Here is a 27,823-nt window from a genome sequence, read left to right on the forward strand (position 1 = left end):
CTGTAGAAAAGGGTCTTTAACCTGTAGTGGGCTTGGTACAAACTGTCCCTGGTATTGTTGTTCTCTCTTGGGCAAGGCTGATGCCATCATCAGAGCTTCATCAAGGGCACCAGAAACCTTGGTTAATTCTAGGACTCAGGTGGTGTTTGTGATGTCCAATGCAGAAATAGTTTCTAATAGGATTTAAAAAAGAGGTTTCAGAATGCCTTCAAAGATCGGAACCGGGCTTAGATCTCTCTTACCTCATCTTGCATCTGCTGTCAGAGCTTGGCTCTTGTCACTGGCTAGAGCAGGTACTGCCACACAAATAGAGTGCTGTGCCCTACATTAGAGACTGGGCCCAAAAGCCTCTCAGAAGGGACCAAAGTGCCTGTGTCCCATCTGCCTTGACTGGGAGGCAGATAGTGTGAACCTCTGGACCACATTCCATTTCTCTTTGGTGGCTGCCTCTTCTCTGCTTTGTCTGGTTTGGGGAACCCTGGACTGATCTTGCTGTCCTGCTTTTGCTGCTAGCCTGGCTTGTGTGATTGGACCAGGTAGAGGTGTAGTGAGTGTTCTCTTTTTCCCTCTAGCATCTCTTCATACTCTCCATGAGCAGAATCTGCTTCCACACCCCTCTTCCCTGGGCCTGTTGGCGAAAGGGATAAATGAGGGTTGGAGGTACCGATGCTCTGATTACAGACCATCTAGAAGAATGGTTAACCTTTCCTTCCTGACCTTCCTTCCAGCCCCAGAACAACAGCAAAGAGAAGACTCTACTGCTTTCTGTGATTTCTTTATAGACCATGTTCCTGTGTGGCTTTCTTGCCTCTCTACTTTCCTCCCAGAGGCCAAGTAAGGCATGTCCCAAGCCAGAGAGCTGCACAAAGAATGAACCCTGCCCCTACCACTTTTATGGGGCTGTAGTGGAAGCAGCAGGCTGGAGGAGATGGAACAGATTTGGGTGGATAACTCACTGTATTCTACCTTGGGGTATACTGGGGGAATGTTGGTTAAAAAAGGACTTGTAAGTTGGTCTTACAGTTTCCTGAGGAATCCTGGACCTCCAGGTGATGCAGGAAGAGTATTTGGTATCAATGGAGAAGTTCACAAAGGTGCTAGTAATGTTAAAGCATTTTGAGTGTTGGGCTTTGAGCTGGTAGCAGGGTATGACCCTATAAGTATGGTAGAATGTTACTCCTTAGGAGTGTGCTTCACTCTTTGTAAAATAAACTGCTGCTCTGACAGAGAGTTGTCATTAATCCCAGCTGTTTGGACTGGGTAATGTCTTGCCTCTGACAGGGGCCCTTGGTCCTTGCTGCCTGTGCTGCAAACCTGTCTGAGTCTGGTGTGTCTGGGTGTGGGACTGGGAAGCATATTGGCCTGTTTCTCCTTGTCACTCATGGCCTCTAAGCAACAGCATAAAAGTTAGTCTGGGATCCTGTGCTATCAGTTTTGAGAAATTCAAAGATAGCTGCAGGAGGAAAGCCACCTGGCTGAAATCTGACATGAAGGAGTGTTAATCCATCTCTGTATGCTGATCCTCTAGGCTTTCTAGTGGTTCTGCCACTGCATACAAAATTCTGTGGGAGATGAGCAGATGCTGCTTGTTCCTCAGTTTCCCCACTCAGAAGCTGTGAATAGTCCATGCAGACAGGCCAGTCTAGAAGTCAGATGGCTTTAAGTACTGACTGATGCAAAATGAAGGGAGTGTTGTGGTTTATCACCCATTTGGCTGAGTCTAATCCCCCCTGCAGAGAAACTTGTGAACTGCCTCAGCGTACCCCCAGAGAGGCAGAGCTACAGGTGAACTTCTAGATTCTGTCATTTAGCTGACTGCCACAGTAGATGAAAACCCAGCCTTCTGAGGCCTAACAAAGAACCCTACAGGACTCAAGTTCATGTCCTCTGTGTGCACAGCAGAGCTGCTGCTGGATGCCCAGGACCCACTCTACTTCCCCTTTAGGAGGTTGCTTTCTCCATGATGCTGCCCTAGCTCCTGTGTACTCAGTTTCATTGCTGCACCTTCTGCTTCTCTCTCATGAGCCCTGTTTTGCTTGTAGCACATCAGTAGATGCATTAAAATTATAGAATAGAATCACTATGGTTGGAAAAGACCTTTAAGATCATCAAGTTCCGAATGTCAACCTAACACCACTATGCCTGCTAAACCATGTCCTGGAGCACCGTATCTATAATGTTTTTTGAACACCTCCAGGGATGGTGACACCACCACTTACCTGGGCAGTCTGTTTCAGTCTGGAGCCAGCAGTGTGCCTGTCCTGGACCTACAGTTACAGCAGAGCAGGTGGAAACACCTAGAGTAAGTCAGGCATGATCTGGCACAGCAGCATGTCACAGCAGAACAGCCAGTCGCAGCCCTAACACCTCTCATCCAGGGCTTGGTTCAGCAGTGTCACCCGTGCCTAGGAGGGCTGCTGCTGAGCCCATCTTTAAGTCAGCATTTTCAGTGGAGACCTCACTGCTCCTCCGTGCAGTCTCAGCAGTTCTAAAGTGTGGATGCAGCAGAGAGCAGCAGCTGGAAGGGAGCCTGGGGCCTCCTGGGCGAGAGGCTGCCTGGAGCCGGCAGTGGGAGCAACCGTGCTCTGCTTTTGCTAGAACCGTGTTAAAACGCAGGCCGTGGGACAGGGGAGCCCCTCCGGGGCAGTGGCCGCCTCTGCTCCCCTTCCTTGTTGGCCACCGCTAACACGCGTGGAAGTCTGAGGGTACCCCGCTGCCCAAACAGCCGCTGGGTTAGAGGTGTCGGGCGACATCCTCCTGACCCACTACCGATCCACCGGGGCCCGGACGGGCCCGTGGCGGCGACAGTGCTCGTCCCGGGCTGGGAGCTGCCCAGCACCGGTGAGGGTAGGCGGTACCGGCGGAGGCCAGGGAGCCCCAGGAGGTCTCAAGCGAGGTTTGTGTTCCCGGACGGGTAGACTCCAACGCCCGCAGCGGGCCGGTGTGTGCTGGGGGCGCGCCCGGCGCCGCCCCCGCCTGGCGAGCGCGGCCCCCTTAAGGCCCTGGGCGGTTGCGCCGGGCGCTTCATGAATGGAGCCACGTGACCCAAACATCACGTGACGCGTCCGTGAGCGGCGGCGGCGGCGGCGGCTCGCGGCGTCCCGGTCCCTCCCAGCGCGGCCTCCCCCGCCCGGCCCGGCCCCGGCGGCTCCGTGAGGGGGTGAGTGGCGAGGGCGACGGCGCCGGTTTCTGCAGCGGGCGCGGCTCCGGTGGCGGGCGCGGCCCTCGTACCGGGCGGGGCGGAGCGGCGGACCGGTCCCCGGGGGCGGGCCGGGGCGGGGCGGGCACGGCGGGCCCGGGATGGCGGTCGGGGCTGCCGCCGCGGGTCGGCGGCTGTTGCGTGGGGCCGCCACCGCTGACTCACGGCGGGAGCTCCGGGGCCGAGACCGCCCCGGCGCCGCCCGTCGCGCCTCCCGTCCCTGTTCCCCGCCCCGCCCGGTCTCCCGCCCCACGGCCGAGCAACAGGTGCGCGGGGCCGCCGGCCCGGGGCCTGGCCCCGCCCGCCGCCTCCCGGGGCTGTCGGCAGGCACCGCAGGCGCGTCCCGCTTCTCCCTCCCGCGGCTACCGCCAGCTTTGGTCTTTCTGCAGACCCAATGCCCCTGGGTCTGGCCTGCCCGTCCCGGCCCCTCTGCGTTCCCTGCCCGCAGCCGGGCCGCGGGCACCACTCCGCTGTCCCTCGAGGGGCGGAGGCGCTGGCATGGGCCGGTGTGAAGGCCCTGCCGGGCGGCCGCCTCCGGGAGACTTTCTCAGCCACCAGCCACCTTGCCCGGCTCACCTCGCGGGCCTGTTTCTTGGTGTGTGGTTCCTCCTGGGGAGAGGAGCAGGAGGTCTGGGAGGGTGAGGAGCTGCAGGTGGGACGACCACGCTTCCCCGCTGCCGTCACCCTCTGCTCGGTGTGGCTGGTGCTGACTGGGAGCGAGCAGGTGGCCGAGGGGACACTGCTGTGAGCTTCTGGCCCCTGTTTTGGAGGGACCCTGCCAGAGCCCTCGGTGGCAGGTGGGTTTGAGGGGGAGGCAGGGGCTGGGGATCTGCTCTGTGCTGATTCCCTTGCAGCAGGCACTGAAGCATCTGCAGTGGGGCACCAACGCTGAGCGTCTGGGGGCGTGTTTATGTGCACACAGGGGTCTTGCTACCCAAAGCATGGGGGTCTCCCAGAGCCAGCTCTTCTCTTTATCTGAGATTGGTGGAGTCAAACTGGGTGGGTGGGGGAGATCTCTCGAAGGAAGTATTGCTGTCCAAGTGCCCTGTGTTGGACCAAGCTCTCCAGGACTCCCTCATAGGTAATTGGGGGAGTCATCTGCTTTGTTTGGGTTCCTGGGAGGGCTGTGTGAGCTAGTTCGCAAGGAAGCAAATAAACAGAGTATGGAATCCACACTGGGAGAGAGAGTTCTCCTGTGGTGTACCCAAACCGCTGCCAGCAATCCACGTTTATCCGTCTGCCTGGTGCTGTGGAGCACGTTGGGGAGCACAACCCTTTCCTCTGCCTCCCGGTCCCTACAGATGGGCCTCCCTCCTGCCCTGCCGGCTCCGTGCCAGCCTGCGCTGGAACGGGTGACGTCACCGTGTTTACACGGGGCTCGTGGCACGGTCCTGCCATCAGGAATGTGGAGAATGGGGCCCGCGTTGAATCATGCGCGGTGCTGTCAGCTCCCTTGTGCCGCCTTTGAGCCGAGGAGAGAATTGGCTGTGCTTGTGCTGAGTTCAGGCCTTTTGAGCTCTGGGGAAATGTGTTGAGGCTGCATTTTCTTCATTGCAGTCATCGCGTTTGGTACTTTTCAGTGTGATCTTTCTTCAGGAAGCTATCAAAAGCTGAGCGATCAGCAGTATAGAGAGTTAGGGCCAAGTCTGGTTTCTGTCGTGGTGCCAGTTCTCTGGGTGTCCTCTCTGTGTGCTGACAAATAGCCCTGTGTCTGACCCTTCAAACGAGGCTCAGAAAATAGCTATCACCTGGCCTCTGAATTGTTTTTCTCATTTTACTGACTGACTTGTGTGTTGCTGCATCTGATTTTGATCTCCTTGGCCAGGGATGAGGAGAGGTGGGATCACCAGGTGCTTTTGGGGATGGTCCTGTTACAGTTTTGATGGCTGTCACGGGAGGCTTCTACCTGAGGAGGTTGGATTCCTCGGGGTAAAAATTCTTGACTGTTAAAAGTTCAAAGAAAGTTAAATTGCTGCTGCTATGGACTAGGACCAGCCTCTCCTCTGGTCTGCTGTCAGCTCTCTCATCCCATCTCTGCTTTAGCAGAAGTACTGATGCAAAGGCTGGAATGAGTCACTGCCTCTGCAGGGCTGGGACTGCAGGAACAGCCCTGCTGATTGCCCAGCCTTCCCCCAGGAACTCTCTCCCAGTACCCTGCTTGGGACAGCACATTTGTTGCCTTGTTTGTTTTATTTCAGCCATGCTCTAGTGAAGAGAGCTTGAGTGCTTGCTGGGCAGCTGGAAATTCTTTAGTGCCACAAGGCAAACAAATTTCTGTGGTCCCACTGACTTGGCACCAGAGGACAGTGCAGACAGAGGTGCTGTGGGGTGACATTGTTGGTCTCCCCAGGTATTCCCTTCCTTCTCCCCATTTCCCAGCTGTCGTGTTGTTTGCCAGGTGGGAGAAGAGGAAGGAAATATCATGGTATGGGAAGAAGCGAAGAACTGATTTTATGAAGCAGTCGCTTGTGTGCTGTCTGTTCTGTGTTAGGCTGCTTCGTTGCGGCTACCCTCTTTGGATGGCAAAGTGACCCTCTCTACGCCAGCACTGTCAGGTTGTAGAGACGTCTCCTTGGAAGGAGCATTGTTCTCTGGGTATAAATAGCCTGGCTCCTGGCAGGCTGCGGGCTTTGGGAACGTCTCTGCTGGTGTCCTGGGGAACACTGACCCTGTTCACCTCTAATAGGTGGTAGATGCATTGCGGGGAGCCTGCGCCACAGCTGCTTGAAGAGCATAAATTTGTATTTGCTGACTTGTGCATCTGGTTCTTGGCTGTAACTGTACATCAGAGCCTCTTGTATTTAGCAAAGCAGCAGCAAACAAAATTGCTGTTGACAGGCACTGAAGAGACAAAAGGTACAGAGGTGGTTGCAGGCTGTGCTTACGCAGGAGCACTTGCCTGGTGTAAGGAGCTGTGTTGTTCCTAGCTGTCTGAGGTGCAGCTATGTCTGTCGAGCAGTATCTGAGTGGATTAATTCACTGAGCAGTGTGGTAGCACTCTGAACTTAAAGCCCCAGGGGAGGAGGTATGCAGGGACAGAAGCAGAAGCTTGGATACGAATTACTTTAAAACCAGACCTGGGAATTGTTCTTACCAGTTCTGAAGTCCTGTTGTCCGTGGCACTGAAGGAGCACCTGGTTTTGTCTGCTCCCAGTAACTGTTTTCATACGAGCATACCTTGGCTCTGAGGATAAGGGAGGGGGAAGGTGGTTGCAGGCTCTGGCATTGCCAGAGACCTATAGGGACTTACTCACAGCAAGGACCTATAGCTGAGATCAGCTTTCTGTGACCAGGAGGGGTAGAGGCATCTGAGACATCGTCCCAAATTTGTTTTGAAATTCCAGTGTGCCAAAATACTTCCTTGTACTGCAGCATGAAGTTGTCCTTCTGTTCCTTGAGAAAGGTTGGGTGCAGAGCTTTGACTTGAACCTGGATGGGATGACTTTCCTGGGAAGCAGAAAAAGTTTGGAGAGGCATGAGTGCAGCAGTGGTGTTCTGACCCGCAGGATGCCCAGCGAGGCATGTTGTGGAGGCAAAGGCTTCCCTGCGCTGCTTGCCCAGGGTTGTTTGTTGTTGGGGGCACCTAGAATTTAGTAGAACTCTTGTCCTGGGAAGTTTTTGGGCTGTGCTTGGGCACCCGTTGTAAGGGTGTGTTGGAGTGACTGGCTGCCTTGCTCTGCTTGGGAGCGACAAGGATGAGTATGGGAGCAAGCGGTGCAGAGTGCTGGCCTGCTGAGTCAGCATGACTGGCCCAGAGCAGCCATGCTCTTGACCCAGCCTGCTGCCTGTCAGGCTATTTTTAAAAATGTGGCTTCTGTGTATTCAGACTCCTCCTAGTTTTCTAATTTCCCCACCTCCAAGCAGAAACAAACAAACAAAAAAACCAGCAAACAAACACCACCCAAACCAAAACAACAAAAACTCCAACAACAACAAAACAACATAGCCAAAAGCCCATCTCTGTAGGAGAGGATGTCTGGAGGGGCAACGTTTTCTGCTTGGGGACAGAATCAGATGTTTTTGAATCCAGCTCAATCAGAGGTGCATACTGAGTGTCATCTGGGGAGGGGGCAGTGGGATGCGCTGCAGCACATGGTATTGCTGCTGGACCCTGCCACAGGAATGTCACAGGCTCTGCTGCATTCTGAGGCTAACCTGACTTTTCTTCCCTTCCAGAACCTGATTGACAAGGCTGTCGTGTTATGACGACCCCCAACAAAGGAAACAAGGCCTTGAAGGTAAAGCAACAGATGGAGGAAAGGGGCAGAGGTGATGAGTGCAAGCATTCACTCCAGGCTTCATGAGTGTGTGCTGCCTTCTCTTCCAGGTGAAGCGGGAGCCAGGCGAGAATGGGACCAGCTTGACAGATGAGGAGCTGGTGACCATGTCTGTGCGGGAGCTGAACCAGCATTTACGAGGCCTGTCAAAGGAAGAGATCATCCAGCTGAAGCAGCGCCGGCGCACGCTGAAGAACCGGGGCTACGCGGCCAGCTGCAGAGTCAAGCGCGTTACCCAGAAGGAGGAACTGGAGAAGCAGAAGGCAGAGCTGCAGCAAGAAGTGGAGAAGCTGGCCTCTGAGAACGCCAGCATGAAAATGGAACTCGATGCTCTCCGCTCCAAATACGAGGCTCTTCAGAACTTCGCCAGAACCGTGGCCCGGAGCCCTGTGACCCCTGCACGGGGGCCTCTCACCTCCAGTATGGGGCCCCTGGTCCCTGGCAAGGTTGCTACTACTAGTGTCATCACAATAGTGAAATCCAAAACGGACGCCCGGTCTTAGTGAAGCGAGTGTTGCCTGAGCTTGTCTGTGCAGGGCAATTAGGCACAAAACCAGCCTGGAATCCCCAAAGCACAAACCCTCCCCACATGGGTCCGGGTTCCTTCTACTTGGCCCAGGACTGGCCTGCTGATCACTCCAGTTTTGTTTTGTTGTGTCCAGATTGGTATGAGCAGTGGTGATGCGTCCCTTGTCCTGTGCAGACAGAGCCTCCCACCCAGCAGTCTGTAGCCCTCGGGTGCCCTTGGGACAGACTGCAAGATCTTGGTTTTCTAGCCAAAGAAAGTCTGTGCAGCGTGTCAGAAGGGCTGGGGGAAGGTCTGGAGGGAGGCTTTCTTCCTTGGGGGCCGGGAACCCTAGTCTTCGGTCACTTCCAAAGGCTTTATTTCATTGCTCTTCCAGGTGGTGCATCTCAGTGCCTGACTGTCAGGCACCTGAACCTGCTGCTTTTGTCTCCTTTGGTACCTGTAGTTGCAGTTGGGGTGTTCTGTGTCATAGGTTTTTATTCCTTTCTAGGTGTGCCTCTGTGCCCTAACAGTGGGTTTCCCTCAGACGTCCGTTGCATTAGCTGTGTAAACTAGCAGTGGTGGAAGGGAAGATGCTGTCATGTCCAGCTGCTTCTGCCCTAGTGCCAGGGAAGAAGCTGTGACAGGGCCCTCAATGGGGGCCCAGCACCCCGGGGGAGGGAGGGAGGGAAGGTACCGTGTTGACTGCAGGCCGGTTTTGTGCCTAATGTGTTGCACTGAACAACACCAAAATCACTAGTTGTTCCCATGCTTTGAGGGTATCAAGTGTCTCTAGTGTGATGGTTTACACAACCAGTTTATGTGGTTAAATTTCCCTTTATTTAAAGAGAGAAACATCATTTTAAGAGTTATTAAATTATCTAAGTTTAAAATTAAAATCAGACAGAAGAGAGAGCGTATTTATAGTCAGCTTTTTTTTTTTTTTATCTGAGAGGGCGAGAATATTTGACCATAGGAATGAGGAAATATTCTCGGAGACTTTGCTAGTTAAAAAGTTAATAAAGAAATAATTTTAAAGTTTCTCGTGAACCTCCCGCAAACTGTTTGTGGCTCTGAGGTTAGTTTTTATAAAGAGTTATCAGACTTTATTTATAAAACTTAAAAAAAAAAAAGACAAAAAAAGAGGCAAGTCCTGTTTGATATCTTTTTGCAATTGTACCAAAAGTGACTTATTCTCAACCTTGCTGGCTTCCGTTGTGTCCCCTGGTGTTGCGCTCTCTGAGCTCTCGCGTGGCGCTGTGGTGTGGTGGTGCCAGTGGCTGCCTTTTACCATGTGCTGTCATTTCACCCTGCTGGCATTTCCCCTAAGCTTGACTGAGAGATCGAGTTGGAATCTCTCTGAATTCTCTGGAAGGATTCTGGCACAGGGGCAAAGGCACTGTGGCTCTGGAAGGTGAAAATGAATGGCTGGTGCAGTGGTGCCTGCCCAGAACCTGCTTCCCTGCAGAGGTCTGCTGCAGGAGCACAGGCAGCTTGGGCTTCTCGCTGACACAGTTACCTGAATGGGGCAAATGCTGTGCTTTGCCTTCTCCAGCAAAGCTGGTGGAGAAGTAACACAAGAGAGAATTGTCCAAGTTTTGGAGGAGACTGGTGGGCTTTAACTCTGGGTCCCATGGTTGGAATTTGTTGCTCTTGAGGCTTTTCTGACAAGAGGGGTGAGTCTGCCTGACTTCTGGGCAATGCTGGGCCAGTGCTAGTCCCAAGTGTCTGCATATTTTTGAAAATTCATCTGTGGCATGGTACTGTCTTTCCTGGTACAGCTTCTGCCTGTGGGTGTTGGAAGAGTGCTTAGACTTAGTTGTGTGACACAGCTGAGAAGCTATTTGTGTCTAGGTTCCATTTCCAGGCACACTTTGATCCCCCTCTCCCCTCCCCAAGGATCTGAGCTGATTGCTTAGTGCTTTAGAGAAGCAGGATGTGGGGATGAAGTCCATGTGATCTCCTAGCTGCTGAAAGTCTCCTGAACAGAGTGGACAGACCAGGATGGCCCAGGTGAACCTGCAGTCTTGCAGAGAGGTGCGGTTCATCATACTGGTGGATTTTGGTGTTTTATGTCTTGTGTAGCTGAACTGATACTGCTGTCCTCTGGGCTGAGAAGCAGGGAAACCTGATGAATGCTGTGTTGTGGCAGGAGAGGAGTGGATAGTTGGGGATTTCCTGCTGGATGGGGAGATCAGCTTTGCTCTGATTGCTTGGGAATTTAGGGAGGTGCTGTCTGGGATGCTTTTCTCAGTTAACTTCCTAAATGAAGAGCACTTTGGAACATTTTCTTCAGGCTTCCCCCTCCCAGCCCTGGGCTTTCTCCTCTTTGAGGAAAAAGTATCTGACGTGCCACTTTCCAGCCACTCGCCAGATGGGCTGTGCACTGAGCAGCACTCTGCACAGAGCTCTGGGCTCTAACCCATGTCTTCCAGCTGGTGATGAGGTGCCTGGAAGAGGCAAGATGTTCCAAAACACGGAGACCTCCAGTTTGGTTGGAGTGTCAGTCCCAGCCCTGTCCCTCCTGGTGCCAACCTGAAATCAGAACTGTCTAGAGTGCATTCTAAACCCAGAGGGAGGCCCGGTCTCCAGTGAGCAGCCAAGGCTTTATGAGGCTGGTTCAGAACTAATCCCCAGGGACTGGAGCAGGAGATGACAAGCAATCCTGCAGCTGTGGTGAACTTGTTTCTGTCATACTTTGCAGCAAGGGATGTCCAGGTCTGTTCCTGCTTGCTGGGTGGCAGCCATGCTGTAGCTGATAAGAGACTATGCTGCTTTAGAGTGAGACCATGAGTCAGGAGAATAGAGCATGCGGCAGCACTGACTCCACCAGATGTTAATGCCATTTCTCCTCCCCTCTGCTGTGCTTGCGAGCTTGTGGCCCCACCTGCTGCAAATGGCTGAGGGTGTTGTTTGATGAGGACACATCATGTAGGGGAGAACAGGTGCAAAGCCGTGGCTGAAGAGTGCCTGTGTGGTAAACAAGCTCTGCAGGTTCTGGGCTGGAAGTCAGCAGGGACGTGGCCCCCTCGTGAGTGCTGCTTCCCTATGCTAGGGCGTTGGTTTTGGTTTTGTTCTCAGTGAAGTGTTGGACCCTGAGTGATGTATTTCTGCAGTGTCCAAGGAGTCTCCCATCCTGCTCCTGGGACCCGGTTCCCTGCCAGCTGGCCTCCTGTGCCCGTGCGAGGCGACCCCTGCCCCGAGCCGTCACGCTGACCTCTCTCTCGTATATAGCGTTCTGGAGTGTGACAGTTCTTGTTCCTGAGGTGCTCGTCCGTTTGGTTTCCTGCTGTGAAGGGTGTCGTGTTTTCTTTCTCTTTTTCCCGGTGCCGTCACTGCGGTGGCTGGGGACGAGGGGGCTCTGTCACGGCCTGTCCCCAAAGCAAACCCATGAAGTGTCCCCCTGCGCCGCTGCCGGGGATTTGTGTATCTTGTGGTGAATTGTGTACAGTTCCTCCCGCCTTGCGCAGTCTCGGCGGGCATTGCTTTCGGGCCGAGGCTGGGGAGGGCCAGGTTGCCATGGGGAGCCGGGCGGCTGGGTACCATGTTCAGTCCCCGGACGGCCCTCTCGCTCTGCGCTGAAGAGTTCCCTACCTGCGCTGCCCGGGCCCGCGGGCCTCCCTGCTCGGGCTGTTGGTGGCTGTCCTGCGGGAGGTTTCCCCCTGGGCTGAGCCTCTGACCCGACCTGGCAGCCTGAGGCTCCAGCGAGGGCCCCGGGGCCGCCGCGCTGCAGGGCCGGGGCCCCGGGGCTGGGCAGGGCGGGCGGCGGTATTTATTGCTAAGTTATTGCCCGGGCGGGCCGGGTGTGCGTTATTTATTGCTGTACAGAGTGTCCGTCCGCGGCCGCGGCCGCCGCTGTTTTGTACGTGACAATAAACCGCTTTCAAACAGCCGCCGCCTGGCGCTTCCTTGGGGCGCGGTGCACTGTGGCGCGGGGGGACGCTGTCGCGGGCGGGACGGCGCTGCCGGAAGTGGCTCTTGTCCGCTCTCGCCGGTTAACGGAAGCGGCTCTGGGGTGGGGCGGCCGGCAGCGGAAGCGCAGCGCTTCCGGGGTGATGGCGGCCGGCGGCAGCCTCAGCCGCTCGGAGCGGAAAGCGGCGGCGCGAGCCGAGATCCTTTTGCAGGAGGAGCAGCGGGACCGGCGGAGACAGGTACGGCGCGGCCCGGCCCGGCCCTCTCGCTGCTGCGGGCTGCCGAGGGCTGCCATAACCACCCGTATGCACCGGGCAGGTGTCCCGCATCTGGAGGAAGCCGCCGGCGGAGCGGAGCCCCGAGGAGTGCCAGGTGCTGAGTGAGAGCGAGGACATCGTCAGGGAGCTGGAGAGGCGCCGCAAGCGGCGGGAGCGGCTGCGCCGGCGGCAAGAGGAGGTGGGCGGCGGGGGAGCGGCAGGCCCAGTCCCGGCCTGCGGGCTGGCGGCGCCCTCCCGGAGCCGCTGCTCGGTTATTGTGGGGAGCAGGCCGCGGCCGGAAGAGGAGCTCTGCGCTCCGGCAGGGTGAGGTTGCTCGGCTGGCTGCTGCAGAATAGCTCCGGAGCTGCCGCAGGCCTCGATGGAAACCTGCCGTGCTGCGTTACGGGGGACGCCTCTGGTCCCGACGTTGTGGGCTCCCGTGTTCACACTCGGTTTGATTCTGCATCAGCCTTACTTCTAGGGGCTGCCAGATTCCTGTCTTTTTCAAATGTGTGTGGTTTTATGCACGTGTCCTGTGTGGGCACGTCTCGGGAGGGTAGATCTGTGCGTGTTGCTACTCAGGAAGTGTTTTCCCTTGATCCTCCCTGGACAACACCCATGTTCTTTTATTTGGAACCCACTTCTGTTAATGTTTGTGTTGCTTTTTCGGTTAGACCCAGCCTGTATTAAAACTTCCAGGCAGATCCTCATTCCTTCCAATTTGGTGATGCACTCAGATGTATCTCAGAAACATGTGAACTTGCTCAGCTGTATTTTCTAGGTATGTGATGAACCAGAGGAGTTACAGAGAAAGGTCACTGAGCTGGCCACTGCTGTCCGGAATGCCAAGCACCTTGTCATCTATACAGGAGCTGGGATCAGTACGGTAGGAGTCTTTGGGGGTGAGTGACTGGAGCTTTGGGAGCTCCTTCAGGAATGCTGCAATGTCATTAGAACTTTTTCTGTGGTTTCCAAATGACTGTGGTGTGTGTGTTACGAGTCTGGGGTGCTGCGCTGCAAACTGTGACTGAGACATTTGCTAGTTTCCACCATGGGGTTTGCTCCTGCTGCCCAGTTGATTCTGAGGTTGCATTGCCTCTGTGATCCTGTGAAGATGGTGCTTGTCAAAGGAGAGGATCACTAGTTCTTAACTACTTTTGGTGTCAAACCAAGTCAGCTACTTCATATTGGCTGTGTCAGTGGACAGGCCCTAGGAACAGCTGGTCATTATCAGAACCTACATATGGCAGTTTAAGAAGCAGTTGGTTTTGGGGGCCTCTGTGGGGGGAGTGGAAATCTTCTTCTGCCTCTAATAACATGTTGTGTGTCAATTTGTCACCTTTTCTACAGTCTCTGCTGATGCACAGCATGATTCTGGGCAGGGGGTGTGAGTGCTGATGTGACAAGTGTTTTTCCTAAAGGTACCAGAAATAAGGGTCTAGTGAAAATAAGGAAAGGTTCATGAACTGAGAAATGGTGAAGTACTAAGGGTCAAAAAGAGTTGTGGAGGGATTCCATAATGGTAGAATGGAATAAATGCCAGAGGTGAAAATGAGCTGCAAGGTGTGGTATTAAAGTAAACATATGAAAACATTTTCCTGCTATTAGGCAACTGCTGTGCTAGAAAACCTGGAGTGGATGAAAAGGCACCAGAGAATAAGGTGTATCTGGTTGTTCTGGGTGATGTGTTTGTGGACAAGAGGTTTGAACCTTCCAGTCAGGCCTCCCTTTTTTCTCTCATGACAACGCAGGCAGCTTCAATCCCCGACTACAGAGGCCCTAATGGCATATGGACATTGCTGCAGAAGGGCAGGAGCATCAGGTAAGGAGACACACTCTGAGCTGTGCAACAGAAAGCTGGTACTAGCAGAGAGATTGAAGGCAATTCCAACTTTTCTTTTTATTTGACTTCTTGTCAGGGCTACAGATCTGAGTGAGGCAGAGCCCACGCTCACCCACATGAGCATCGCCTGCCTACACAAGCACAACCTGGTAAGGTATTTTTCTGCGCCTCACTTGTGTTCCTTCATCTAAGATAAATAAAGCCCAACAGAAGGAAAAAAAACTTTTCATGAGGTTGCCTAAATACTGGTGGCTACACATCCATGTGGGGTGAAGCCTCTGTGCTTTTGCAGAACTGAATCTCCCTTAGGCTGGCTCCAGCTGAGCTCTAGCAAGTTCTCCTTGGTGCCTTTTCTTTTAACACCATCTATGTGCCTCTTGGTGAGGCTGGTCTGGGGCACTGGACACAAAGTCAGCCAGACCTATAGAGCTGTTTAGCAGAAGTCTTTTCATTTAGCTTCTATAAAGGTTTATTCTCCACGCTTTACTTCTGCTGGTTCTGCTCTGATGTTTGGGGCTATTGGAGACATAGGCATTGCCTGCATTTGAGCATTCCCTTCAGAGCCTGTTAGCTCAGTGTTTTATTCTCTTCAAGGTGCAGCATGTGGTGTCTCAAAACTGTGACGGGCTGCACCTGCGGAGTGGGTTACCTCGAGCAGCAATATCTGAGCTTCATGGAAACATGTACATAGAGGTGAGTGCCCAGAACAGGACAGCATTACTGTCTGTGGCCTCACAAGAGGATAAGGTAATCATCTATCATTAGCTCAAGAAGAATTAGTACAAGGGTTAGCCTCTGCTTAGTTTCTATCTTTAGGCCATTGGGTTTGGGGTGAACTAGTTAACAAGCACCAAAACGAAGTGTTCTGTACAACTCTAGCTTTTTCTCTCTAATTGGCAGAGCCTTCTGCTTCTGAGTACTCTTGCTCAGACCCTCTCTGAAATCCCTCTTACTGCATAGCCAACAAGTCCTGTGATTATGCTTGCTACTTGAGGTCTTCCAAATGAGCAACTGATCCCTGATGATTCCTTCTACTGCTTCTTGCTTGTTGTCCCCAAAAAGTGCTTTTCTTCTGAGAAGTCCCTAGCTCTTGGCCATTCTTAGGCTAGATGCTAATGATGTAACAGGCTTTTTACTTTTGTCCTGACCAGGTCTGCACTTCCTGCACACCAAACAGAGAGTACGTGCGAGTCTTCGACGTGACGGAGCGCACAGCCCTGCACCGGCATCACACGGGCAGGATGTGCCACAAGTGTGGGGCACAGTTGAGAGATACAATCGTCCACTTTGGGGAGAAGGGGACATTGAGACAGCCCCTGAACTGGGAAGCAGCAACAGAAGCTGCAAGCAAAGCAGATGTGATTCTTTGTCTGGGTTCCAGCTTAAAGGTAACTTTAGAGACTCGGTGAAGATTGTTAGCTGCATTCCCTCTTGGTGATACACCTTGGTGCTGAGCAGTCTCCTCCCAAACAGACAACTGTAAACTCTGGTGTCAGGATTCGCCCACCATCTGTGATAGTCTCTCTTCCTCCCTCTTTCCCCTCCTGGTAATACATTCCTTTTCCTCTCACTGATACTGTTTGCAGTTCCATGTGCCTTTGGCTGTGCTGATAACCTCTATTTTGTGGCAGGTTTTGAAAAAATACCCTCGTCTCTGGTGCATGAGCAAGCCACCCACACGTCGTCCTAAGCTCTATATCGTGAACCTGCAGGTGAGAGCCTTTTGCAAGGGATTTGGCTGGTTTGGGCCAAACACAACACTGGTGTGTGGCGAGTCCATCCAGTCTGCAGCATGCAGGGCCCGGGGCAGGGCTCCTCCCCGCCATCGGGAGCTGCCTGCAGCCCCGGGTCTGCTGTTATCCTGCAGTGGACCCCGAAGGACGACCTGGCAGCCCTGAAGCTGCATGGCCGCTGCGACGATGTCATGCGGCTGCTGATGGTGGAGCTGGGACTGGAGATCCCGCGCTACGACCGGTGAGTGGCCCGGGGAGCCCTGCCTGCCTGGCGGCTGCCTGCACTAGTGCCGCTGATAGCCCCCGCTAACGCTCACCCTGTGTCCGCAGGGCCCGAGACCCCATCTTCGCGCTGTCCGAGCCGCTGCGCCCCGAGGAGGAAGGCACGCACTCGCGAAAGCCGGTGGCCCCGCCGCCGAGCGCCGAGCTGCCGCCGCCAGAGGAGCAGCCGTCACGGGAGGATCCGCCGCCGCTCGCCCGGGCTGGCGGGTGGCTGGGCCGCGGCTGCGCCAAGGGCACCCGGCGCAGGAAGAGCCACTGAGGCGGGCGGGGCCGCGCCCCAAGATGGCGGCGGGGGCGGGTACGGGGCGGGGCGAGGGCGCCCCCGCCGGTGCGGGAAGGCGGCCGGTGCTGTAGGTGACAGCGCGGCCATGCTGCGCAACGGGGCGGGAGCGGGCGCCGGTGGCGGCCCCGTGGCAGGCGGCGGTGCCGTGCACAGGCCCGTACGCGTCTGGTGCGACGGATGGTGAGTGGGGCGGGCAGCGGGGGCGGTGCGATTTGTCGTCTGGAGAAATAAACCGTGTTGGCAGCGACAGTGCCTCCGGCTCTTCTCTCACCGGGGTGGCGGTGGGCCCCGAGGCAGGGATCTCCCCGCCGAGCTGCTGCGGAGCTCCGGTGCAAACGGCCGCAGGATGTGACCGCCCCGGAACCGGCAGTGCCCACGGGTTTCGCTACCCCACGGGCCTCGGAGAGCTGCCGGGCCGGGCTGCCGGTGGAGCCGTGCCGAGCGCCTGGGGCTGTAGCTGGAACCTGCTGCTTGGCCCCGGAGTACTGGGGACCCCGGCTGGTCCCATGCTCCCCGACAGGGACCCCGTAATCCGGCCAGTCCCCCGCTGGCACCCAGCTCCCCGGCCGCGGCAGGTTTTATTGCAGCGTGAGGGAGCGCTGCCGCCTGCCCCCGTTGAACGAGCCGTAGCCTCGTCAGTCCCGCGTCGTAACAGCAGAGAGACTTTAAACCTTGCAGCCCGAGGGGAAGGACTCTCGCTAACGCTGCAAAGGTGGAAGGTCATCTCCTGCAGCTTCCCGGCAAAGCTCATCCTAGCGTCCCCAGTCTGAACCGGGGTTGTTCTCTTTCTAGCTATGACATGGTGCACTATGGGCACTCGAACCAGCTGCGCCAGGCTCGGGCCATGGGAGATTATCTGATTGTTGGAGTCCACACAGATGGTAAGAGGTTTTTGCAGCTTTTCACCTCATGCTGCCTCTAGAATCATCTAGCAGCATTAACCACAAGAGAGCGGAGATACCCTGATACAAAGCAGGGTTCTTCCTGCACCTCCTCAAGGAGCAGCAGCCTCCAGAAGTGTCTTCCCTGAACTGAAGGAGTGGAGTTACCCCTGTTAGGCTTTCTGGAGTAAGGGTTAGGTAGTGCAGAGCTTGTAGGCTTTGTTTGAGGGGTGATCTGGATTCTCTGCTGTAAAGATGGTTGAATGAGTTCAAAATCAGTCAGATTTTGCTGGTGCAAGCTGCAGAACTGGTACTCCACAGCAAATTACTGTGTTGAGAGAGCTTCTTGCAAGCCCATCTGGAAGTTTAAGTGCTAGGAACTAGTTCTCACCTGTGCAGATGGATTTTTAATCGATTTAGGGATGCATATTTGCTAGCATGAAGATGTTGTTTGAAAGGGGAGTTTCCCCCTCAAGGGCTGCTGGCAGCCCCAGGTAGCCCTACCAGGAGGAGGTGTCTTGGGTACAGGGAGGCACTGAGATTTTTCTCTTTCAGAGTGAATTTCAGGGCTCTTGTTACACGTTAAGGAAATGCAGATGAATTAAAATCTTTTCTGATCTAGCTGGGGCATCCTTCTCTACCACAACTGATTTCAGACTGAGTTTAGGCCCCCAGGGAAGTTCATCTGCCCATGAGATGAGTGAGGCTTCTGTAGGTGAGAGGCTTTATAGCTGCAGTACCTGCTTCTAACTGGGTTTTTCTGTTTCTCGCCCAGAGGAGATTGCCAAGCACAAGGGCCCCCCTGTCTTTACACAGGAGGAGAGGTACAAAATGGTGCAAGCCATCAAATGGGTGGATGAGATTGCTCCAGGAGCTCCCTATGTCACCACACTGGAAACCCTGGACAAATATAACTGTGACTTCTGTGTGCATGGTGGTGAGTGGAATTCTGAGGAGATAGTTACGTTAACACAGACCCTCTGAGGCTTCTGTGCTCTTGCTTTCCCTGCTGCATGTGGAGGAAAGCTCTGGCCACTGCTGGTCCCCAGGGTGCTTTGTATACAGAGATCTGCCTTACCAGCACCTGCATGAGCAGAGGAGCTACTCCTGCTCTGGTGTTCTGGAGAAATACACCTGTGTGTAGGCACCCTGCCAGTGGCCAGGTCCCTCAGACATCCCTTGGCTTTAAGCATCCCTTTCACATACAGAGGTGAAACATGTTGCCTGACACTTATTCTGGGGTTGCCCTTAGCATCAGCAGAAACTTGTGTGTAGGGAAAGTCATTTGCAAAACTTAAATGTGAAAAAATGCTGTTTAAAAGGTAAGTATGCAGAAATGCAATCCTTTTTGTATCTGCTTACCCTGGGATGAGATCAGATCTTAAAAGCTTCTCTCTCTTTATCCAGCTGATAAGCTGTTGAAGGGCTTAGCTGACCGTGTGGTCAGAGACCTACTTCTTACTGAGCACTTTACAGTCACTGAAGGGAAGCAGTGTTCATGCATTTGTACTCTGTCCCTTCCTGGGATTGTTCATCCCACCTCAGTCCCTCCTCCCTGCCCCTCTGAATTCTGTTAGTTTAATCAGGAGTGGTCTTTGCACTCATTTGATGTATCCTTCCTCATCTGACCCCAGCCACCTGCTGTTGATAAGCCAACTGTGTCATTAAATGTAAATAAATCAGAAATGTTCTCCAAGATACACTTTTTTTCACATGGGTAGAGTGACTGTCAAATTGCTTGCTAGCTTGATTGCCTTCTCTGAATGTGATTGGGGTACACAGCCTCCAGCTGGACTCGGTGAGAGATCATGGCCACAGAGAAGCCCTCATGGCCTTTGCTCCACTTTCCCTGTGTTTATCCCTCCTGCGCTTCTGCCTGAGTACCACCCTCACATGATGCAGTTTTGCCATGCTGTGTTTATATAAAAGATAAGTTTTGAAATAACTTGAGCTGGACTAAGAAGGTGACAGGCAGCAAAGCTGCTGTTTCTACCTCTTCTGGCAAGTTAAGATGTTCTGTCCCTGTGCCCTGAGGTGTGAGGGTGTGGAGTTGGAGAACTCCTCTGCTGGCCTGAGCTGCCACCCAAGGTGTGAGAGCCCTCCTGAACTGCCAGTGCTATAGGGCAGGCTGCTTGTTCTGCCAGATGAGATTTTCATTGTGAAGATTTTTCTCTATCACTAAAAGTAGGTGAGAGGTGGTTTTGTAGGGTGAGCTGGGAACCATACCAAGGCTGAACCGAAATTAACTCCGCGGAAGGGTGGCTTGATGTCAGTGTGGAAGTGCCATCACTGAGGGGGGAGCTGGCTCTCAGAGGACTGTTTGAAACAGGTATAACGTGAACCAACAGCTAAATCCAGTCCTGGAGAAGTTAAGGTTAAGGTGCTTTTTAATACTGAGACTGATGAAAGCTGTTCATTGTTAATCAGACAGTTGTTCAGTTGTGCCTGCTACTGGAGTCACTATGAGGGCACTCAGATTTTTCTGGGCTACCTGAGAAGCAGTGGGCTGGATGGCTAATGGTGTTTAGCATCCCAGAATATACTTGTCTCCACAGACAGGGTGGTTTTGCAAGCCCCTAGCATTGCCATGGGACACAGGATGTATCCCCATGTGTGTGCAGGGATTTGGTTTGCAAGATCTGTAGTCTGGTGCATGTGCTGGATCTGGTCAGCTGCTGTTGCTCTGAAACAGCTTTAGTGCAAGAAGGCCTGGGGCACAGTTCTGAGGTTTTTTTGTCTCTGCAGATGACATCACCTTAACGATAGACGGCAAGGATACCTACGAGGAAGTGAAGACAGCAGGGAGATACAGGTGAGCCCTTACTGCTTAACCTTCTTACCCTCTTTTGGGCAGAGTTTCTAGGTGTTTGTGCCCTGGAGGGAGGTCAGATGAAGCAGAGATATCTTCAGGTCACACTTTCATTTTGCTGAGATCTCCTACCGTTTTTGGCTCCTGGGAAGGTGACTGGCCAAGCCTTCCTGTTCTTGTCAGATGCTAGTTATGGTCCTTAAGCCTCACTGGGAGTTAGCTCTGTTGGGAAGTCTCTGTAAGGTAAGTTTTCCTCACAAGAGCAGCTGCTGTGGTGTGAAGATGCAGAGGCCAGCAGATGGCTACTGTACTTGCTATGGAGAGCAGGTAGAAGGAAGGCTTATGGAGATGGCCCCTGGTTTGTATTTCCCAGGTGTCACAGATGTTCTGTGGTGACTGTGGGAAGAGAGGTATGTGCCCCTGTGGCTTCTGCTCTATCCTTTGCTTGTCTCCCTGCAGGGAATGCAAACGCACCCAAGGTGTGTCCACTACTGACCTCGTTGGCCGCATGCTGCTCATGACTAAGGCTCACCACAGCAACATAGTGAGTCAGAGGGCTTTGGGTGGGAGTTTGGAGTCCAGACTTTTGCCAGCTCTTTCCTTTTGCTGTCCCAAACAGCAGTTAGAGCTCCTAGGTCTAGCTCCTAGGTGCACGAAGAACTGGCAAGCTGATTATGGGCAGTGGCAGCCAAACAACCTGCTTATGTTTGCTTAAGCCTGTCTGAGATCACACCATGATCTCAGCCCATGCTGCTTTGGAAAGATGTGAGGGATAAAAGCTTCAATCCCTCCTGACTGGTGCGAGCTTCAGGAACGTCATGGGAATGTTCTAGCTGGCCTATGGCTTCTGTGAGGGTGAAACTACACAGTGCAGCCACATTGGTCTAGCAGCCCAGTGGTGCCAGACTTGGAAAGTCCTCTTCCTTCCCATTGAGCTGTATGCTTCTGTCTTCTGCTGTATCTAATATTTCCAGATCTTTCTTGATTTTTCCTCAGCTTGCTAACCTAATCAAAGGAGAATAAAGGAAGTAGTTTTATGTTGGTTAATGAGTTGAGTGACTTAATCAACAAGCAATCCAGTGAATGGAATCACCTAGGTAACAGTAGGGACAAGACAAGGGACCCACAAGGAATTTGAGAGAGGTAGTAGTGTGCTGAGCTGTTAGATTGGCTTAGCTGTAATATATAAATTCACACCAAGATCCAGCACAGTGCTACTAGCTGTCTGCAGAGAGCTGAGCCCATCTCTAGTGGAATGCCTTTGGAGTAAGGAGGAATGCTGTCCTCTTAGGGGCTTGCATAGTAGAGGAAGGACATAAGTGTGCAATACTATCAGATCTGCAGACTGGACAAGAACCACTGTCACTGTGGTGCCAGCTGGGATCAGACATGGACATGTTTCACCTGACTCACGCTGGGACATGACTGAATTTAGATACCAACTAGTTTGTCAGCATTCAGTGCCAGAGATTAACGGTGTGCAGGCCAAGCCTGGGCTTTCCAGCACTTCTGTCACACACAAGCATGTTCTTGGCTGGACTGAGCTCTGTGAGTGCTTAAACATTTTGACTCTTTATCTCCCTTCAGGATGAGGACCTAGACTATCGGAAGCACACTGACAACTTTGGGAAGGTAATGTGAGTTCTGGTCATGGACATCTGGTTGTTGTCATGTCTGAGAAGGATTCCAAATGTGCTTTCTGGCCTACATTACAGGGCTGTTTTTATCCTCACCTTTAGTTGTAACCTGAGTAAATGTTTGCTGCCCCATAAAGCAGCTGCTGTAGCCAGTGAGAGAGGCAGGTTTGGCCGCAGTGAGTGAACTCTCCTTAGCAGTGGTGTGGAGCTGCTGCACCTCTTGAGCCCTGGCTGATTTTCTGGCTTGCTTGTAAATTCTCTGTCACCTAAGTGCTGCAGTTGCATCCTAGGGACAGCCCCTGTGCAGGCTTCTTTCAGTGCTCATGGTTTTCAAGGTGTTGCATTTGGTCTGGGAAGCGTTTGGCACAGGCATGTAGCTAGCTTGCAGTGCTGCAGAACTGGAACTCACATGCCTGGTCTCAAGTAGCAGAGCAACCTCCTGGAGCTCTCTCCTTCCATGCCCAGCACACATCCTGGGCTGCCTCTAAAGAGCTTTCAGTGCCTTTTTTTTTTTATTCCCCTGGTTGTTGGATTGTCCCTGATGAACAAGCACCTGGACCTACAGCTTGAGTAAGTTTTTTGTTTTTGTTTTTGTTTTTTTTTTTACCACAAAGGGTTTGCTGGCCAGGATGAATCATTCTCCTTGTCCCCCACAATGTTGGGTTTTGTGAGCAGGCTTTGGGGGGGGGGACTCTAGCAGGGCTGTTTCCTGGTGCTTGGATCTGGGGAAAATATCTGGGCACCAGGTACCCTGCATGCCACCTGTGCCCCTGCATGCTGCCCTTTGTATGGCCTGGTTGGGTCTGGCTGAGTTGTCTTTGTTCAAGTCTGGCAGAGTAGCTTTAGGGGCACGGAGCTGAGGGGGCAGTGACTGTTTCCAGAGCTGCCACGTGGCGGGGATAAAGCTCCATCTTTGCCATCCCAGTGCTGGCACCTGGCCTTGGCTGGAGCTGTAGGTGCTCCTTTCCCAGCCTGGCATGGGTGGCTGGGTGGGAAGAGTGTAGGTTGGTTGGGTGTCAACTCCCTTTGCACTCCTCTTCTCTCCTGGAAATCAAAGACTGATCTGTTACTTCTCCTTCTTTCTGAGCTTTCTTCTCAGCATCTTTTAGCTGGCTGTTGAGGGGGCAATTTAGACTGTGTTTGACAGAGCAAAAAGGCCTTTTGTGAGTTTTGTGTAAATATTTGGTGCAAGGCATGTCAGAAAGTCTAAGCTGCTCTGAGCTGTGATACTGGCTAGTGAACTAAGGCTAGGAAACTGTGCACAACTGCCCTCTGTGTGTCCAAACCCCTTCCCAGAGCCTGAAGAGGAAATGTCTGTGGTGTGTGTTTTTTTCCCAGGGGCCAAAAGGTCACAGTCCCTGGACTGGTGTCTCGCAGTTCCTACAGACATCTCAGAAGATCATCCAGTTTGCATCAGGGAAGGAACCACAGCCAGGAGACACTATCATCTATGTGGCTGGAGCCTTCGACCTCTTCCGTATCCTTGACTCTGTTTTGTCAAGAAAGTTGTGCTGGTCTCTGTTGGAGGTTTTCAGTTTTGAGGCACTAGACTAAGATACTTGCCTTTTCTTTTCTTCCTTTTCTTCATGTGTGCATGTGAGGGAAGAGTCAGGAGTTCTTAATGGCAGCTTCTTAGTCACAGGTCACTGAGAAAGGAGCTATAGCCCTTCTCTGGAGAGATTTGTAGCTGTTGAAGGATTTCAGGAAGGCAGTTGGTACTCTCCATGCTCTGGTGATCACACTCTAGTCCCTCTTGAGGAATTGAGGCTGTCATAGACCGAGTGACTGCACAGGGCATCTGGAGCAGACATTTCATCCCTAGGGTGGCCTTTGAGACATGGTGCCAGAACACCCAAACCAGGTAGAAATTCTGGACAGAAGCAAAGCTGAGCCCATGTAAGGTGGAGCTGAAAAAAATGCCTGGATTTTTCCCAGAACCTGTGGAACCTGGGCAGGAAGGAGGCATCTGTTCTTGGAACGTAGGCAACGAGTAATGCAAAAATAAAATCCTATGGATTCCTGTCTCCTGCTGTGTTATTTTAGTGCATGTGTTTCTGTCCTCCTCTCCCTGTTTTCCATGTTAGCTTCAATTCCTTAAACAGGTCTACAGATATTGGGCATGTGGATTTCCTGGAGAAGGTTCACCAGCTGGCAGAGAAACCCTACATCATTGCTGGGCTGCACTTTGATCAGGTCTGTAGCAGAGCACTGTCCAGAGACGGAGCAGCTCTGCTCCTGTTCCTCCTGAAAAAAGCAGGCTGAGCTCTGGAAGGCAGGAGTGGCCCATCCACTTGGCCCATCCACAGTTTTCTTCCTGGGAGGCAGTGAGGGGGAAGGGGGTTGCTGTGTCCCTCTTCTGATTGTGCCTATTGCTTTGCTGTAGGAAGTAAATCGCTACAAAGGGAAGAACTATCCCATCATGAACATCCATGAGAGAACACTCAGTGTCTTGGCCTGCAGGGTAAGTGCCTCTGTGCTGTTCCAGGAACTGCCTGGAGCTGAGTGGTGTCCACCTGCAGACAACAATCTTCCACGAGCTCTTTGGTGTGCACCAAGAAGACAAAGATAAGACTGATTGCTTTAGGGTGCCCAGCACTGTTACACCAGCTGGGAAAAGGCAGGGTGCCCGGCAGGGTGCTGTGCTGCTCTGTGCACTGACAGCCCTGTTCCTGCAGGCAGCTCCCTGCTGTAGCAGGGGAGAAAATTCCTGGGAAAGAAATGGGGGGAGGCCCAGAAATGTGTGCCCTGGGCAATTAACTTCTGATTTGCTATGTATGTACTACTAGGAAGCAGATTCTTTAGGGCATCAAAAAGATGCTGTGTGACAAGCAGTGGCTGCTAGACCCACTCTCCTGTTCCCCTGGTCTTGCTCCTAACCCTATAACCAGATGATCTGCTTAAGTCTGCTTAGGAAGAAGGCTGGTCTCTGGGGTTGATTTTGTTGTTGTTTGGTTCAATTTGTTTAAAATTTGGACTATTTACCTGATTTCTTTTCTAGTATGTGTCAGAAGTGGTGATTGGAGCCCCCTATGCTGTCACTGCTGATCTACTGGATCACTTCAGGGTAAGAGTCTTTGTGTGTAGGTGGACATGAAGCTGTGTGATGTGCTTAGGGAGCTAAAGTTGTGCAGGGAAACACAGGGGTATGGAAGAGATGGTCCTGCCTAGCAGCATTACAGGGAGCTCCAGATGCACTGCCAAGCCTGGTAGAGGCTTTGCTGATCTGCAGGCTACGCTGCAGTAAGTGTTGTGGTAGGGAAGGTCCTGGTTGTCTTTTGGATCTCATCAGTGACTTTGTTTCCTTCTCCAGGTAACACTTGTGTGTCATGGGATGACTGAGGTGGTGCCAGACAAGGACGGTTCTGATCCATACGAGGTAAGCTGGCAGCTGCTGCGGTCCATGCTGCTTGGTCAGCGTTTGACAGATACTTTGTAGCTTTGTTCGTGTTCCCGAGCTGGGAAGCTGTGCTGCAGAAGATGCTACCCAAGCAAGTCCTTGGCAAGTGATGCTGTTTTTCATCCACCCCTGAGGGTAGCTGCTTGGAGCAAAGCCTGCAAATCATTCACAGCAGCTCCCAATTTTTTAGTCACTGTTTTGTTTTGCCTTTTTTCCTGATGCTTTTATGGCAGATTGAGAAATCCTGAAATCTCTGCTCTATGCCAGTCCTTGCTCAGCTCCCAGATAAGTGAAGCTTTGCATCCAGCAGTTTATTCTGCCCCCACCAGGAGATCGTTTTGTGTCGTGCCTGGCTGGGTGCCCATAGGACCTGCCATGACTTCTGCCTGGCTTTCACTGCTGAGCTGTAAACCCAGAGGTGCTGTGTGTTTTTCACAGCTGAGTGCTGTGTTTGTTCACAGGAACCAAAGAGACGTGGCATTTTCCAGCTGGTGGACAGTGGCAGCAACCTCACCACGGATTTAATTGTGCAGCGAATCATCAAAAACAGGTTGGCTTTCTTCACCTCCCAGTTCTGTCATGTATTGTTCCATCCAGCTTGCCTGAGCACTAATTAATGGCATCAAACAGGAAGAGAAGGATTTATCTAAACCCACAGAGTCAGTCAACTGGGCCTTCATCTTCTGTAGCTTGGGCAGGCTGCTTAAATGTGGATGTAGTGGACTGTACAGGAAAAGGAACAGCTCAACTTGACTATGTCAGAATGTGCTTCACTGCATGTTCTATTATTTTTCCCTCTTCCTCTATTAATGATAATATTTCCTTGCTGGATTCTTGGGGAATGAAGCATGTTGCTCTTACAGAGCTTTGCTCTTTTAGACACAAGCCCTTCACCTTCAATGATCTTGGCTCAGGTCAGTGTTAAATTTGATTTTGGTATTCCAGCACTAAATGGTCTATCCCAGGACAGATCAAGCATGGAACAGCAGCATATTCCACACAGGGATAAACAGAATCAGTTTTTTCAGTTGGAAAAGACCTTTAAGATCAAGTCCAGCCATTCTCTAACTCTACCTGATCTGGTGCTAAACTATGTCCCTCAGTACCACATCTCTGCATTTTTTAAACACCTCTGGGGATGGGGATTCAACCATCTCCCTGGGGAAAATAAACAGTGTTTAACCATTGTGGGATCCTAGGACTGCAGAGTGGTGGTAACAGTCATGGGAAGCTCTGTGTGCTAGCTCTGGAGGAAGGATCTGGGGGATCTGGTGAGGTTTCTGAAGTACTCTCAGAACAAAGCAGTGTTAGGGGAAGGCAGTGCTCTCCTGCTCTGGGTGATTTTTAGCCTGTTAGAGATATGGATGGATGAGAATCTCATGGCATTTTGTGATTATTGCAGGCTGGAGTTTGAAGCTAGGAACCAGAAGAAGGAAGCAAAAGAGCTGGCAGTGTTGGAAGCCATGAAGAGACTGGAGGAGGAGAAGCACTAGGCCAGCAGGGAGGCAATGTGTGGGTCGCAGAGCACCGCAGCCTCACCCTCTTGGGGAGCAGGAGAGCTCTTTGAGAGGGGACCCCTGACCAGGGGCATTGCTGCTGGCATGCAGGATGTGCTGTCCTATCCTCTTCTGTCCTAGCTCCTCCTGCACTAATTATGCAGACATAACGAGTCAGGATCCTGCTGCCTAGTTTATCCTCCATTAATCAGTCCCCATCCCCTTTCCCAGGAGGAGATTTTATGGAAAAAAAAAAAAAGCGGTTTTAATTATAACTAATATTTTAACACGTTGATGTGCTTTTACCTTCTGCCATTTCTGGCTTTTAGTAGGAGGGAAATGGAGCAGCCACTCAGGCCCCCTGTACCCCTCCAGATGTGGCTGTCCTGAGCGTTTCAGGCAGCCCTTTGGGCAGTGGTGGGGGTGGCTGGACAGACTGGTGAGAGAGGCTTCCCTGGGGGAAGGACACAGCACCCACAGTTCCTCCTGTGAGCTTTTGGCTGGGGATGCTGAGCCATTGGTGTGCAGCTGCCGGAGATGCTGACAGGCCCTGAGGTTTGCTCTGCTATGACTTTCAGCTGCTGCCTCTCCACAAACACCCAAAGCTACCCTGGATGTAGCTGGATAAAGGCTCTCTGCTGTGTCTGGGGCAGAGAATCATTTGCTGCCCAAGTGGCAGGCAGCAGTGTGGCAGCTGCTGAGGGGGCGTGGGGCTGGTGGCACAGGGATCCTCACTTCTGTGGTGTCCCTGAAGGGTTGAGAGGCATTTCCTCATGTGAGGTGGGGGAACCCTGAGGGCTTCTGCTGAAGGGTTGCCCTGTTGTGAGGTAGCAGAAGCCAGTGCTGCATGTGGAGCGTGCTCAGAGCCCTCCTTGCTGCTGCTGCTGGAGTTCACCTTGTGCCTGGCAGGTTCCCTGAGGGAGGGACCTTTCAGCTGACATTTCCTGGCTGGTTTTGAGGGCTGGCATGCAGCACACATGCCCCTGCAGGGAGGTGCATGGCCTGAGGAGAATGGGTGCTGGGCTGAGCCCCCCCTTTCTGCCTCTTACATTCCAGGGAGCTGTGGTGGGTGTCCTGGGCTGCTCCCTGCACTGTGCTGGATGTCTTTCCACACCAGTTCTGTTGTTCTCTGTTGTAAACTTTTGTTGCTGATCATTAATAAAATGATGAAGAATTGTGTTTTGCTTTCTTTGTGGCTTGAGTCTAATAGCAGGAAGGGGCTAAGCCTGAAGCTTGCTATCTTCTACAGCAGCTTTTCCCTGGAGCTCTGATAGGAGCTGGGGAATGGCTGCAGTGGCTCAAGAAGGATCTT

General features: G+C 52.9%; 3 protein-coding genes across 8 annotated transcripts; all 3 read left to right on the plus strand.

Moving 5' to 3' along the window:
• The first annotated feature begins 3,124 nt into the window (after positions 1–3,124).
• On the plus strand, positions 3,125–8,650 carry MAFG (MAF bZIP transcription factor G). 3 transcript variants are annotated; one of them, XM_054393738.1, is made up of 3 exons: positions 3,125–3,160; positions 7,376–7,437; positions 7,527–8,650. In XM_054393738.1, exons 2-3 carry the CDS (start codon positions 7,402–7,404, stop codon positions 7,977–7,979), a joined length of 489 nt encoding a protein of 162 aa, XP_054249713.1. In that variant the 5' UTR covers positions 3,125–3,160; positions 7,376–7,401; the 3' UTR covers positions 7,980–8,650. The 3 variants fall into 3 exon arrangements, with proteins under 3 accessions (XP_054249713.1, XP_054249712.1, XP_054249711.1); XM_054393737.1 differs by lacking the exon at positions 3,125–3,160 and adding an exon at positions 3,969–3,996; XM_054393736.1 differs by lacking the exon at positions 3,125–3,160 and adding an exon at positions 7,082–7,240.
• Positions 8,651–12,036: 3,386 nt separating this feature from the next.
• SIRT7 (sirtuin 7) lies at positions 12,037–16,267 on the plus strand. Its single transcript, XM_054393746.1, has 10 exons — positions 12,037–12,132; positions 12,212–12,349; positions 12,932–13,036; positions 13,902–13,972; positions 14,070–14,142; positions 14,588–14,686; positions 15,145–15,381; positions 15,625–15,705; positions 15,861–15,967; positions 16,057–16,267. The coding sequence occupies exons 1-10, from the start codon at positions 12,037–12,039 to the stop codon at positions 16,265–16,267; spliced, it is 1,218 nt and encodes a 405-aa protein (XP_054249721.1).
• Positions 16,268–16,376: 109 nt separating this feature from the next.
• On the plus strand, positions 16,377–27,659 carry PCYT2 (phosphate cytidylyltransferase 2, ethanolamine). 4 transcript variants are annotated; one of them, XM_054393667.1, is made up of 13 exons: positions 16,377–16,471; positions 17,084–17,172; positions 17,948–18,109; positions 19,918–19,984; positions 20,441–20,525; positions 21,569–21,613; positions 22,957–23,095; positions 23,729–23,811; positions 24,002–24,079; positions 24,617–24,682; positions 24,929–24,994; positions 25,477–25,565; positions 26,418–27,659. In XM_054393667.1, exons 1-13 carry the CDS (start codon positions 16,377–16,379, stop codon positions 26,506–26,508), a joined length of 1,155 nt encoding a protein of 384 aa, XP_054249642.1. In that variant the 3' UTR covers positions 26,509–27,659. The 4 variants fall into 4 exon arrangements, with proteins under 4 accessions (XP_054249642.1, XP_054249643.1, XP_054249645.1 ...); XM_054393668.1 differs by lacking the exon at positions 24,929–24,994; XM_054393670.1 differs by lacking the exon at positions 17,948–18,109.
• Positions 27,660–27,823: the final 164 nt, after the last annotated feature.

This window comes from Indicator indicator, chromosome 29, assembly GCF_027791375.1.
Source record: "Indicator indicator isolate 239-I01 chromosome 29, UM_Iind_1.1, whole genome shotgun sequence".
NCBI classification, from domain to species: domain Eukaryota; kingdom Metazoa; phylum Chordata; class Aves; order Piciformes; family Indicatoridae; genus Indicator; species Indicator indicator.